Genomic DNA, 14178 nt, shown 5'->3' on the forward strand with positions numbered 1-14178 from the left:
CGCTCTACCACAATCGAAGTCGTAATTAAGCTAAACTTGACTGTAAAAAAAGGCGCGTTACTGCCACCAGGGCAGAGCTTGAGGTATCTTCCATTACTGATGTCTTTCAGTTCTTTTTCAGTAGCAACCAAAGAAGATGCCCAAGTTGTCAGACTGTTTTTCCCATCCAAACTCATATGTTAAGGGAGTTATAAGCATTTAATTGTATGTAGGAAGCTACAAATATCAACGCAATGCAGGAAAGAAAACACGGTTGAGTAGATTCGGTAAAGCCTTGAGAAAATTTTTGGAGTCTCATCCGGATTCAAATGAATTTAAATTATAAATTTAAAAAGTACATTTGCAACCTCAAACCATAAATGCAAAGCTATTACACTACTGGAATACTGGAAAGTCACATCTTTGAATGTTCATCAGAATAGTTGTTATATGTACAGTATACATATGCAAAATACACCCAATTGAAAAAGTAATTTTAAATCTAACACAGCTATATTGGATTACTGATGATTTCAAGGTATTTTGCACCATGAGTATAGTATTAATATTTCAGTATTTTATAGATGTTATTTAATGTGGAAATAGAAGTAACACCTCAAAAAAGCAAAGCATCTTCCTTGCTAATAACTTTTAATAGCAACAATTTGCTTGATCTGCTGATGCATATTTTTTATTTATTTTTATTAGATTTATATACCGCCCTTTCCTGAAGGACTCAGGGCGGTTTACAGGGCATTTTAAAATCACACCAATACAAAATACAAAGTTAAAAGACAATTAAAAGATTAAATTATCCCTGAAAATAAAACCCCAGTTAAAATTCTCAGCCTGGGCCAGAGAGCTCAAAGAGCCAAGTCTTCAGGTCCCGGCGGAATGAACGTAGGTCAGGGGCAGTCCTGAGCTCCACGGGCAGCTGGTTCCAGAGGGCAGGCGCACCCACAGAGAAGGCCCTGCCCCTGGGTGTTATCCGCCGGGAATCTTTTACCGGCGGCACCCTGAGAAGACCCTCCCTGTGCGAGCGCACTGGACGAAGGGAACTTGATGCTGGCAGCAGTTGTTCCCTCAAATATCCCGGACCCAAGCCATTTAGGGCTTTATAGGTCATCACCAGCACCTTGAATCTCACCCGGAGGGCAACCGGAAGCCAATGCAGCTCACGGAGTAGAGGTGTTACATGGGAGTATTGGGAAACCCCCATCACAACTCTCTCGGCCGCATTCTGCACCAGTTGAAGCCTCCGAGTGGTCCTCAAGGACAGCCCCATGTAGACAGCGTTGCAGTAGTCTAAACGGGAGGTCACGAGCGCATGAGTGACTGTGCGTAAGGCATCTCGGTCCAGGTAGGGTCGTAACTGGCGCACCAGGCAAACCTGGGCAAAAGCTCCCCTGGTCACGGCTCCTATATGATCTTCAAAATTGAGCAGTGAGTCCAGGAGGACGCCCAAGTTGCGAGCCCTATCAACGGGGGGTAACACCTCACCCCCCATCATTAGTGGTGGAACAACCTGGTTTATCCGAGATGCCGGTATGTACAGCCACTCAGTCTTGGCAGGATTGAGACGAAGCCTGTTTCTCCCCATCCAGACCTGGACCGCCTCCAGGCAACGGGACATCACGGCGAGGGCATCGCTGGGACAAAGTTCTCCATTTTAAAACAAGCTTGTGTCAAAACCAATGTAAGAATGTATCTCACATGTTAATCTGTTACAGGCTCAAGTTCTCATATTTCAAGTAAATACAGTACAGGTAGTCCTCAATTTACCACAATTGAGCCCAACATTTCTGTTGTTAAGTGAGACATTTGTTAAGTGAATTTTGTCCCAATTTACGACCTTTCTTGCCACAGTTAAGTGAATCACTTCAGTTATCAATTAGTAATACAGCTGTTAAGTAATCTGGCTTCCCCATTGATTTTGCTTATCAAAAGGTTGCAAAAGATAATCATATGATCTTGGGACACAGCAATGGTTATAAGTATGAACCAATTGCCAAGTATCTGAATTTTTATCACATGATCATGGGGATGCTTTATTAGTGTGAAAAATGGTCATGTCACTTTTTTCAATGCCATTGTAAGTTTGAACAGTCACTAAACGAACTGTTGTAAGTTGAGGATTACCTATACTATGCTTTTCCACTTCAGGACCCAGACTGTTATGAATGCCAGCAGACCGACCCACAAACTTCACATGAAAATTATGACAAACTCATTTACAACTAAAGAGTTTATAACAACTGTTCCTGGAAGACACACTGACTGAATTTCAAACTAATAACCTTGAAGCAAAATTTAAAAAAGGCATAGAGTAGAGTTCTACAGAAGGACATGTATAGGTGATTATCATACAAGGATAGTGACATACTGATGGGAGAGGGAGGGAAAATTTTCTGATACTGAAAAACCTGTACATGAATTAATGGGAGGAAAGAGAAATGAATCAGAATAAAATTTCCAGGTATAAAAACGTTTATGTACAATACCAAGAAGGTTGAATGCAGGAACTAACAAATACATAAAAAACAAAAGCATTTACGTTCAAAACCTTTCACTATCAAATATGACAAGATATGTATTATACAAATGTGTACAAATTTTAAATAAAGATACATCAAGTACATTTAAAACATCAAGTGTACCATATTGCAAATGGTAAATATGAAGCAGATCTATTTAATCCAAGATGCTGAAAACTTAAAACTACATATTGTCTGTTTGTGAATTAAAGCCTTTAATTGACAAGATTATTTGAGCCACTGGAAGAAGGCAATTATTTCTGATTCTCCTGTGCTCACTTTCTGTGTTCTGGTTTTTTCTAGCTTTTGTGATGTATCTGTGGGTGGGGTAGCACAGGACAGGAGGACATAAGTAAAAATTGCCTTTCTTTATTTGTAGGAGAGCCGTGTTAGCCTAGGCTGGCAAAAAAACAAACAAAAAACCCCAGGTGTTTGATAGCACCAACTAACATTAAATGGAGTAAGCTTTTGCAAGATGTAGCTCATTTGGTCAGACGTGAGATATCCGATAATGCCTTTTAATTACATTTCTTAGTTGGAAAAGGTGCTACCAAACTCCTAATTTTAAAGACTTTCCACTCAATGCTGAAAACCCAAAGAACTTTCCAAAAGCATATAGTGTGATGATTCTGCTAAATGTCCAGCTCTAAAGATTGATACTCTTTATTGCTCATTTACTGCTTGTATGTCTGCACATTTCTGAGTGACTGACTCACAGGATGTTTCTTAAAAGTAATTTGCCATTGCTTGTTTCCTAGGGCTGAGAAAAAAATGATTGGCCTAAGGTCATCAGATGGCTTCCATGTTTTCCTGGCTTCCAGCCTGATGCTTAAGCACTATATCAATTGGTCCTTATATTGCTTGTAAAGGTAAAGGTAAAGGTTCCCCCGCACATGCGTGCTAGTCGTTTCCAATTCTAGGGGCCAGTGCTCATCTCTGTTTCAAAGCCGAAGAGCCAGCGCTTGTCCGAGGACATCTCCGTGGTCATGTGGCCGGCATGACTAGACGCCAAAGGCGCACGGAACGCTGTTACCTTTCCACCGTAGTGGTCCCTATTTTTCTACTTGTATTTTTACGTGCTTTCAAACTGCTAGGTTGGCAGAAGCTGGGACGAGTAACAGGCGCTCACTCTGTTACGCGGCACTCTGGATTCGACCCGCCAAACTGCCAACAATCTGATCAACAAGCTCAGTGTCCTAACCCGCTGAGCCACCGCATCCCTTATATTGCTTGTAGCACAGTTCAAATAACACAAAAACTGAATAAGTCTTTAAAGCCTCAAGTCATTAGCTCTTAACACATAGTACTTTAATCTTCAGGTTTAACTAGGGCAGACAAGTCAAACTCGCAAACTCCGAGCTTTTTTACCATTGCTGGCAATGGGATGGGCGTGGTTTCCTGGTGACGCGTCCGGCCTGTGGGCCGGCAGTTTGACACCCCTGAACTGGGGGATAGGAATGGAGACGGGTGCTTCATTATTTAGAGGAAGTTTAAAATGAAATGATGGAAAACCAGTCAATTTAGCACCTTACCAATTAGAAAAATATCCACTATAAGACCTAGGAAAGCGATATATATTTAATCTTGGACTCAAAATTATTTCATTTTCTGTTTTAAGATTTTTAAATCCTATGTGATAAGGTTATATGATGTAGCATTTTAACATTTGTTTCATCCCTTTTTTTAACCACACTGCAAGGACACATCGATTCACAAACACAGTTGGGACCAGAACTTCTGTCCCTAAACAGTGTGGTGGTTAAGTGAGTCATCATGTGACTGCACCTAATTTTATGACCTTTTTGCTATGGTCCTTAAATGAACCTAGCTTCCCCCATTGACTTTGCTTGTGCGAAGCCAGGTGGGCAGGTCACAAATGGCGATCACATTACCCTGGGATGCTGCAATCATCATAAATATATGCAGGTCACATGATCATGAGAACTGCAATGGTCTTAAGTATGAGGATTGGTCATATGTCACTTTTTTACCCTGTTGTAACTCTGAACATTTGCTAAATTAATGGCTGTAAGTTGTGGACTACCTGTATTGCTATTTTCATTTGAATATTTTTTAAAAAATTCAAAATCTCCTTTGAATCAATACTTGTTATAACATAAAGTTCAATTCTGACAAGATCATATAGATGAGAAAACCAATATAGTCCTTACAACCATTTGTTTAATGACCATTTCAAGTTACAACCGCACTGAAAAAAGTGATTTATGACCATTTTTCACACTTATGACCATTGCAGCATCCTCATAGTCATGTGATCAAAATTCAGATGCTTGACAACTGGCTCATATTTATGACTGTTGCAGCATCCCAGGTTGTGTGATCACCTTTTGTAACCTGACAAGCAAAGTCAATGGGGAAGTTAGATTCACTTAACAACTGCATTACTAAGAGTTACAGTGATTCACTTAACAACTGTGGCAAGAAAGGTCATAAAATGGGGCAAAACTCAATTAACAACTGTCTCAGCAACATAAATTTTGGGCTCAGTTGTGGCCATAGGTTGAGAACTATCTGTACATGTTTTCTGAACAATACTAAGAGGAGTTTTTTGTGTCCTAATTAGAACTATATACAAAAATACACAAAAATGTAAATACCTATATTAAGAATACCATACTTAATCCTATGAAAATGCTTTCCCAGAGAAGAACAGATTCAGAACACTAAAGCCTGTGCTGGGACATTGGATTTCTCTTCCTCTTATTATTAAATCCTTCAGTATCACCTCTCTAACTGCCTCTACATGAATATTAGCACCATAAGAGAAAAAAAGTCAATTTGCTGGTAGTAAGAATTGGAATTTGTGTAATTGGGGGAACGCTCTTTGCCTTCTATGACAATATTTTTAGCTGCTGTTTCAGAAGTCACTAAATGTGAAGAATTTGGAGCTTGGAAATGTAGGCTAAGGATCTTTTCTCTCATAATCTGAAGATTGTGTGAAATATTACATTTCTATACTCTAATTATAGTGCTATGTTTTGAAAATTATTTGGAAGAATTGCTTCAAAACTTGATTGAACTTGAGTTAGCACTTCACTGCTACTTATTAAAACAAGTATGTGTGGAGAAAAATATAGCTGCTTTTAGCAGTCACATTAAAGAAATAACTGTTTTAATGATTTGATTTCATTCACTACCATATTCGTATATAGCCCTGTCAATCAATGAATGCAACAATTAATAAGAAGTCCTAATGTCAGAACAATTCTTTAGGGATAGGACAATTTTTTCCATCATTACTTAGAACAAGATGTCCATTATTTTTTCCCCATTCCACTGTTTCCACTTAGAGAAGTACTATTTTATAGCAACAGCAGTAACATTTAGGCTTATATACTGCCCAATAGCATTGTGCAGCACTCTCTGGATGGTTTACAATGTTGAAGCATTATTTGTATATTGCCCCAACAATCTGGGTCCTCATTTTACCTTTCTCGGGAAGATGGAAGGCTAAGTCAACCTTGACCTCTGTTAGGATCAAACTCCAGGTTGTGCACAGTTTGCCTGCAATACTGCACTTTAACCACTGCACCATCAGGGCTCTGTTTTATACTAAAATATTAGTGGTACTGGGTCCATGGCACTTATTTGCCCCAAAGTTGCTTGACATCTCTAATTAAAATAATTCAATATATTTTTCTTTTATATTAAGGCTGATATGTAAAAAATACTAAACTCTTAATTATGTCAAAACACAGACTTAAGAAAACATCTTTCAATACTTGCAAATTAAGTGCAGAACTTTTCATAAAATCAAGTTAAACAATTATTGACAAAGTTAAAATTCTGTAGGTTGAGACTTGAAGAACACAATATATATGTATACACACCAGTAGCACAGCAGTAGATTACTTTCCACACTCCCTTTTTTTTGTCAAAGACCGGGCATTATGTAGGCAATATTATCTAATGTATTTGACTGAAAAGACAGAAACATTAAATTAATTCAGTATGTATGTTACAAAGTGAAATGTTTTTTGCTTGAATAGAATATTTAAGGAAAACCCCATCAAAGGTAACTTGTGTCTTCCCAGCCCCACTTCTGCATTGCCCAAATTGACAACAAATCTTCAATTTTTGATTCAGTATAATTTTTCCTGTTTACTTTGTTTTAAAACCAACAGTGTCTGAAATAAATGTGACAATTTCCTATTTCACATAATACAATTTTGTTTTAAGTCTCCCTTCTCACATTAGCATACAGAAAATGCTTAAAATGTGAGCCCTGGACACTGTTGATCGTGTCATGGTATCTACCATATTTTGGCTTACGACCATAATTGTACTGCCCATCCCTGTTGTGAATAGATACCAAAGGCTGCATTTCTTCGGAAATACTTTCCTCTGACCTGGATTATATAATTGTTATAAAGCTAATAAAGATGTTAGAAGGGTTTTTTTTTGGCTCCCTTTCATAGTTAGGTATAAACTTGTATCTAAATCTTATTAAACTCATTGGGACTTATGTTAGAAGTAATTTAATTAAGTAACAGATTCAAATGAATATTTTATCTCCATTTTATGCTCCATTTCCAAAAATGGAGACCATTTCCTCTCCACCTTGGATTTATAGAGATCAGCTGAGGCATTTGTACTGTTAAAATGGAACTCTTCAGCTCCCTTTCAGAGCCAAAGAATGGGAAAGCAAGTTGGAATGTATTTATTAGCTGTGATAACTCTCCAAACCCCATGCAATTAAAAGAGAGCTGCTATTTCAATTACCAGTTAGGAAAAAGGATGGAGCTCCTTGCCCTTTTCAAGCCAGGATGAAAAACTCACTTTTTGATGATAGGATTAAATGAATGTTCAGCTTTTAAGTCTCTTTCCCCCCACTTACAATACATGTATTTCAGGATGTGGTAAGAGAGAGTTGTTAGCATAAAAGAACACTCTATTTATGAAAACTTCCCAAGGAGTGTATTACCTTATATAGCTTGTCCTCGATTAACAGTGGTTAATAGAGACTGGAATTTACATTGCTAATCGGTGTGGTTATAAAGTGTGATGTCACATAACTATTGCTTAGTGATTGCAATCCTGGTCGTCCCCATTGCCATTATTAAGCAAATTGTCATGTGAGGACCACCCCGATCCAAGCCATTCTAGACTTGGTTCCTCCCAGCTTTGGTAAGGTAAAGGAGTGCCTCCTTTTGAATAATCCTCACCTGCCTATCTCTCTCACTGTCTCTGCCGTTTTGGTTGCCTGCCTGCCTGCTGCCACCCAGTATCCCCATCACCTAGCTGTCCATTGCCCCTGCATCTGCAGCACTGAATGCAACTATTGGACTGGATGGGGTCTCTGTTTGCGCCCTGCATAACTAAAATTTAAGACCTAGTAAGACAGCTTGGTAATTAAAGGTAACTTACCAAAACATGTTTGGGGCAGCCATTTAGCTCAGGTAACTGGGATGTGAGGCAAGTCAAAGGGCCCAGAGCACAAATAATTGAATCCAGGAGTACTGATAAACTTCCTGATACAGCTACCATTCCCTGGGAGGCCAAAAAGGAATGAGAAAAGTTGTTAATCTAATATACTCAGTATCAATGTACCCTTCCTATTTTAGGTCCATCATAATTTTCTCAAATTCAGCAGCCCTATTCTGCTCTGTGAAAGAGCTTTTACAGAGAAATCGCACACAGAGAAATGAATGAACATGAATTGAACTGAAAGCAAGAAAGGCTACATTCTGTACCACACATGTATAAGATAAGCAAACACAAAATGTAGCACTTCATAAAATACACAAGCAAAGTAGATTCTCAACCTAAATATTTATGCACTGGGTGTGCAGTTAGAAAATTAAGTGCACTGTTGTTCAGCAGGCTAATATATTTAAAATGGAGAGCCTCCACACTTCCTCTCTCTTTAGGCAGCTTCTTAGTAATCTATTCTACAGGGCAGATCATAATACCATAATTAGGTTAGAATATCATGGTGGATCAGAAGTCCCATCTTCATCCAGCATTTTGTTTCCTAAGACAATAGTTGCTGCTGAGATGCTCTCGGCAAGAAGTGGAAAAATAGCTTATTTCCAATATTTGCCCTACCAATTTGATACTTGGATATCACTTTCCATCTCCAAGGTTAAGAGTTTTTGATATAATCTGTCCATTACTTTTTATTTGTATCCATTGGTATCTACTGCCATCTTCTGTGATCCTGTGTATGCCAGAGTTTAATCAGGCGCTCTATGATAAAATATTTTCTTTGATCTGTTCTAATTAATCTTTCAATTGCCTTTACCAGATAAATTCAGATCTTTGGATGAGGTAATGAGATTTATTCCTTGTTTTCTTTTTTAAAGTAATTTCAGTTGTTAAACAATCAGTGGAACCTCTGAATACTGTAGGTTAGAAACTTCATGATTTACAAGAAGCAGAAGTAGTGGTATATCAATTGCATTCCAAGTATGCTAAATTTTGTAGATTACAGTACAATCTTCTACAACATAGCATACTATAGATTTTTGCTGCATTGCAATTGCCATTAACCTAAACTACTCACTACAAGAAGTGGGACTTGAATTTCCAGCTCCAACTTTTGTAGGTGAGTTATTTCAATACTTGTAGTTGTTTATTTTTTAAAATGAAAGCTTATTACAAAAGGTAGACATCTGCAATAAAATCTTAGGATGCAAAAAAAACTAGAGGTGGGGACCTCATGTGACCTAGGGATTATCCACTCATGATCTGACTGAAGAATAGAGCAAGAAATCAACTACACAGGAAGCATACTACTACTTTTATTAAGATTGGCTACAATAAGAATCTTGCAAGTCTGATTGTGCTTCTTCTTTCTTATAAGTCTGAATTAAGGAGGTACCTGTCTGAACTGCTTCCAAATATCTGTCTATGGAAGACTTAAAATATGTTTCAATTTGCTATTGTCTGGTAACAGATCTTGTGCATCTTTTATTTTCTATAAATATTAAAGAGGAATGAAACTACATCATAGCTCTTGTACCTACTTCAGTCTCCTGCAGCCTGTGGCCAATAAGACTTAGAGACTCTCCCAGTAATTGCAGATGTGCAGCTACATCAATGGGATCTGTCTCAGGAACTTTCACTGGTGAAGAGGATAATACCATCATGCTAGTTGGGGACTTTTTATGGGGTGAAGGCACGCTTGTTAGAGAAGCTGAAAACAGACAATAAAACAGTTAAAAAAACAATATACCGTTATACAATATACAAAAAAGTTAAAATGGGAACATCATATATATATATATATATATATATATATATATATATATACACACACACACACACACACACACACACATTTCTTTAATTCATGCCTTTTGGAAAAAAAGAAGAGCTGGAAAAGCTGCCCAGAGATCCAGAGAGCAGAGAAGTTTAATAATTATTATCAATTTCCCTCACAACTCAAATAACTCATGTTTGCGTTGGCTCTGTCCAAAAAAGCTTTCTCTAAATTGTTAACCTTCCATTATACTGGATTTGAATTTTCACAATTTCCAGGTAATTGTGGGGCTTGAATTTCTCCAATCACTGGTCCATCAAAGTTCTCCTCTTCGTATTTCACATTGTGAATATTTTGTATTGATTGTTCAATAATCTTTTGTCCTTAAGTCAAACCCTACCTAGGAGATAAAAGCAAGATTAACACAAAGTTCAAGAAAGTATCTTTAATGATAGTCTGGATTAAAACAGAATCTTGACAATAGCAAGAGTAAATTCTCAAATTTGGCTATAATGAATTAATTTAAGTGGAGTCTCTTGGAAATATACTGTTCTCACATCTGGACTGTGCTGCTTCTTCTCGGATAATTCAACTCCTCAACTACTGCTTTCCTACATCTCTTATAACTTTCCATCTATTACTTTATTTCAAAAAGGCAGCTGATAATTCTGTAAAAGTGAAATCAGTTTAATACACAATTATCAAAAAATGAAACAAATTTACATTTTTGGTGCCTAGTCTTTTGGTATTTGATTCATTGTTCTAATCTATGCAGACTTATTCTAGATAGTCTGATTAATAGCAATCTTGGCTTAAAGCAGCTTTTACAGTACTTCTCAGACCTTCATATTTGAATTTTGAGGTCTGGGAGTAAACCAAAGCCCTAATATCTGCCAATTTCTCATCAGCTATTAATGATAAAAATTTTTGTCTGGAATCTTGGAGCAGTTTGATGAAAGAGACAAATGTCCCAATATATTTAGTTACAATAATACAAATTAACTTGGGAGGAAAACATGAATATAATGGAATGTGGAAGCTACCTTTCGATTTTGGGGAACCCTCTGATGACATTGCTTTCCTCTTCACTGTCGTTGCCTCTGCTTTATTCTGCTTATGTTGCAAATACTGAGCCTTTTGCTTCCAAACCTGCAAAGAATAAGGAAAGCAAAACTGACACGAAAAACTGCACTGTTTAGGCAATTGATTAGCAAAATGTGCAGCCCATATAGTTAAAAGTACTTAGATCCCAAGTATTTCATAATTATTAAATGTGGAGGGGACTGCTATACATAAACTACTCTGGGGAGTAAATTAATGCAAGCATCATCCCAGGTGCAAGCCAACTCAGATTTTTTTTTAAAAAAAATATCTTCTCAAATATTTACCAGCTTATCTTTCTCTGGAAGCTGTTTCCAAACCTCTGCTAGCTTTTTGCTCAGCTCACCAAAATCTAGCAGGAAATCAGAGAAGGTGAACAGTTCAGAATAAAAGCAGATAGTTTCTAATTTTAATGAGGAATCTGATTCATGAACATTTAGTTAACCACTGAATCAATTATAAGACACATTAACAAAACATGCAACAATAAATATTTTTCAATAACTATAAAATATAAAGCTATCTATGTCAGATTTTATATTAAATGTACAAAGCAAAGGCATCCCATAATAATTTTATTTATTTCGGCAATACAAACTACTACCATAAGACTGCAAGTAGTTCTAAAAAAATTCTGAGTGAAAGGAACTGGTGCAATCTGGCTGCTAAAAGAACAAAATAAGAGATATTTAATTATCCTGATTTATATTAGCCAATACCAGTCCACATGTAGGAAGATCAGTAAAGCAAATTCTTATTGATAGGTGTGAATTAATTTATTTAGATACTCAGCAAAAATTAGTATGCTTGTCTTTTGATACTGCAAATTTAATTGCTAGCATAATTGATTATAGCTACAATGGCAGCCATTTTTATTTATAATAGTTATCAACATTTAACTGAGCTGAGAGGAAATCAGTTTATACTTTAACCAAACTACTTAGCTTAACTAAGAATTAAATGACCATCTGCTGAAGTAATTATTTTACAATGATAGGCAGTAATCCTACAGTATATGTACTTACCTGAAATCAGTGGTAGTGAGTACCAAGTTGTCTTGTATAAGAATTTAATAATTACTTTTATTTTTTTTCCTTATGCAAAAATTTCCCTACACTGTAAAAATATTAGAGATGGTTTCAACATTTGCACCAAGCTAGACTACCTGACAACATGTTTAATTCAAAAACTGTGTAACAAGACAAAGAAAAGGAAACTCAGAACCTGAATTATGTCTGGCCATGTTGTCTTGAGAATTAAAACACTGTTTGCCATGTCTTATTTTGTTTGTTTTAAAATATGCCAAAATATAAATCATTGCAGTATGTTTTATGTGGGCCTGCCCTGATCAGAAACTGTAATTGTTTTAAACTACAAGCACTAGAATAGAACTGGGAAATAACTTTCTATTCTTTAAAATTTGTTCTTTATAGTTCTAACTTAAAGATGGCCAGACAGGTTATTACAGTAAGTGTCAAAAACTATTCTCTGGGTTCTAATGTTATTAATAGTGAGGAAAAGACTAATTGGAAATTTAGACTTTTCAGTGGTGACATCTCGAATCTTCCCATCAGGATGATTCATGTAATGGTGAATTTTGTAATTTTCGGCAACCAGCTAAAATGTTTTTTTAAGTTTGACTATGAAATGCTTCTTTTGTGATATATAATTTCTTAACACAGATTCAAATTGTATTGTCAATCGCTATAATAATTTCTGGAGTGGAAAGTGGAGTAACAGATGGTATCGTAAGAAAAGTGACGCTTATGAGGAAATATCTCTTTCTGAAAGTGCAGATTTTAAAAGCATGTGCATAATCTTTATAAGCATGTGCATAATCTCACTTACTGCTCAAATGAGTATTTTAATCTTTAGGCAAATAATTTGAAGAAAATATAATAGAGGTTGGATTAAACAAACAACAAAAACTCAACCCTCATAGGGCTGTTATTTTACCTATTCCTGGATGCTCAGCCACAATGTTCACACGATATTCCTTACAGAATACTTGGTAGGCAGACATATTTTTCTTCTTTGGCTAATTAGAAAAAGGGGGGGAGGCAGATAATATTTTACAGTATGTACTAGTATCAATTTCTTTCTAATGCCTACAGAAATAGCTGAAAAACCATTTCATATTCCATTTCTTTATACATTAGTACCTGAGCTGAATTTTTTTGTTATGCAGCATATGTTTTTAACAAACCATAGTTTTACAGTTGGAAGGAAAAATGCAGTATTTCTTATTCCCTTCATGATGATAATGAAAAAAGACAGCATCTAAAACATTTTGCAACACAAAAACCTCTGGAATAAATAGCAGATTATGGCTTAAAATCTGGAGTTACAAAGGACATTTTGAATTTGCTATTGCAAGAATCAACCATAACTTATATTACTCACTTCCTACGCAGTTTTACCTTTTCTTTTTCAATTTTCTCAATCTTCTCTTTTTCTTCTTTCTTCTTCTTTTTCTCATTCAGGCCATCTGTACAGAAAACAGGTGGTAATGGTGAGGGAGGAGGAGGGGCAGGTAGAGCAAACTGGATGCTAGCTGGAGAAACAGGCAGCTGTGGTGTTATTTCTACTGCTGCTGGTGATGAAGAGAGTCCAGAACTCTTCTTCAATTTAGAGTGTTTTTTCTCCTTGTGTTTCTCCTTGTCTTTCTTCTTTTTACTCTTCTTTGATTTCTTTTTCTTTTTTATCTCCCGATATGAATCGTCAATGATTAGTTCTCCAGCTTCCAACTCACCTCCAGATGAAGATCCAGATTCCATTTGTGGTTCCAAGTTTGAAAGCTCAAAGTCACTGCTTTGGCCTTCAGGGAAAAGGGATGTGTCTGGGCTGAAGCCCTCAGCAGGAGAAAGGGGATGGGGATCTGGAGGTGGCTTGTGCTTCTTCCGGGATGATTTCATGAAGCTGTGTGTATCAAGGCTTGGGGGCTGCGAGCTTTGTTCATCCCGAATAGACTTCTTAGAGGTCTTTTTTATAGCTCCAGAATGTGAAAAGGGGTCTTCTGTTATGCTACTGGCTTTCTCTTTTGGTGAGAGGATTAACTTCATTTTTAAGCCATCAGGCTCACGTAAGGTTAGCATTTCAGTGTTTACATATGGTGGTTTTATTTTTTTGGACTTGTGGAAAGTTCCATCATCCAAGGGTGGATCGCTGCTTCCACTTAGCTTCTTCTTGTGATGTTCCTTCTTACTCTCTGAATAACTGGGAGCACTGAATGAAGAATGAGATGATTTTTCCAAAGTCCTTTTAGATGATTTGGAGCTAGTGGCTAAAGGAGTGTTGATGGCTTTAAGCAAATCCATGGCAGTGTTAGTGGAGAGTGAA

General features: G+C 36.8%; 1 protein-coding gene across 2 annotated transcripts; it reads right to left on the minus strand.

The window, feature by feature from the left end:
* Nucleotides 1–613: 613 nt before the first annotated feature.
* HMGXB4 (HMG-box containing 4) lies at nt 614–14178 on the minus strand. Of its 2 annotated transcripts, XM_081332011.1 has the most exons (8): nt 13592–14178; nt 13260–13327; nt 12796–12877; nt 11127–11191; nt 10782–10887; nt 9503–9672; nt 7902–8024; nt 614–6453 (listed from the first exon to the last, which is right to left on the minus strand). In XM_081332011.1, exons 1-8 carry the CDS (start codon nt 14154–14156, stop codon nt 6409–6411), a joined length of 1224 nt encoding a protein of 407 aa, XP_081188137.1. In that variant the 5' UTR covers nt 14157–14178; the 3' UTR covers nt 614–6408. The 2 variants fall into 2 exon arrangements, with proteins under 2 accessions (XP_081188137.1, XP_081188138.1); XM_081332012.1 differs by having other exon boundaries at nt 13260–14177.

This window comes from Vipera berus, assembly GCF_964194415.1.
Source record: "Vipera berus genome assembly, chromosome: 6".
NCBI lineage: Eukaryota > Metazoa > Chordata > Lepidosauria > Squamata > Viperidae > Vipera > Vipera berus.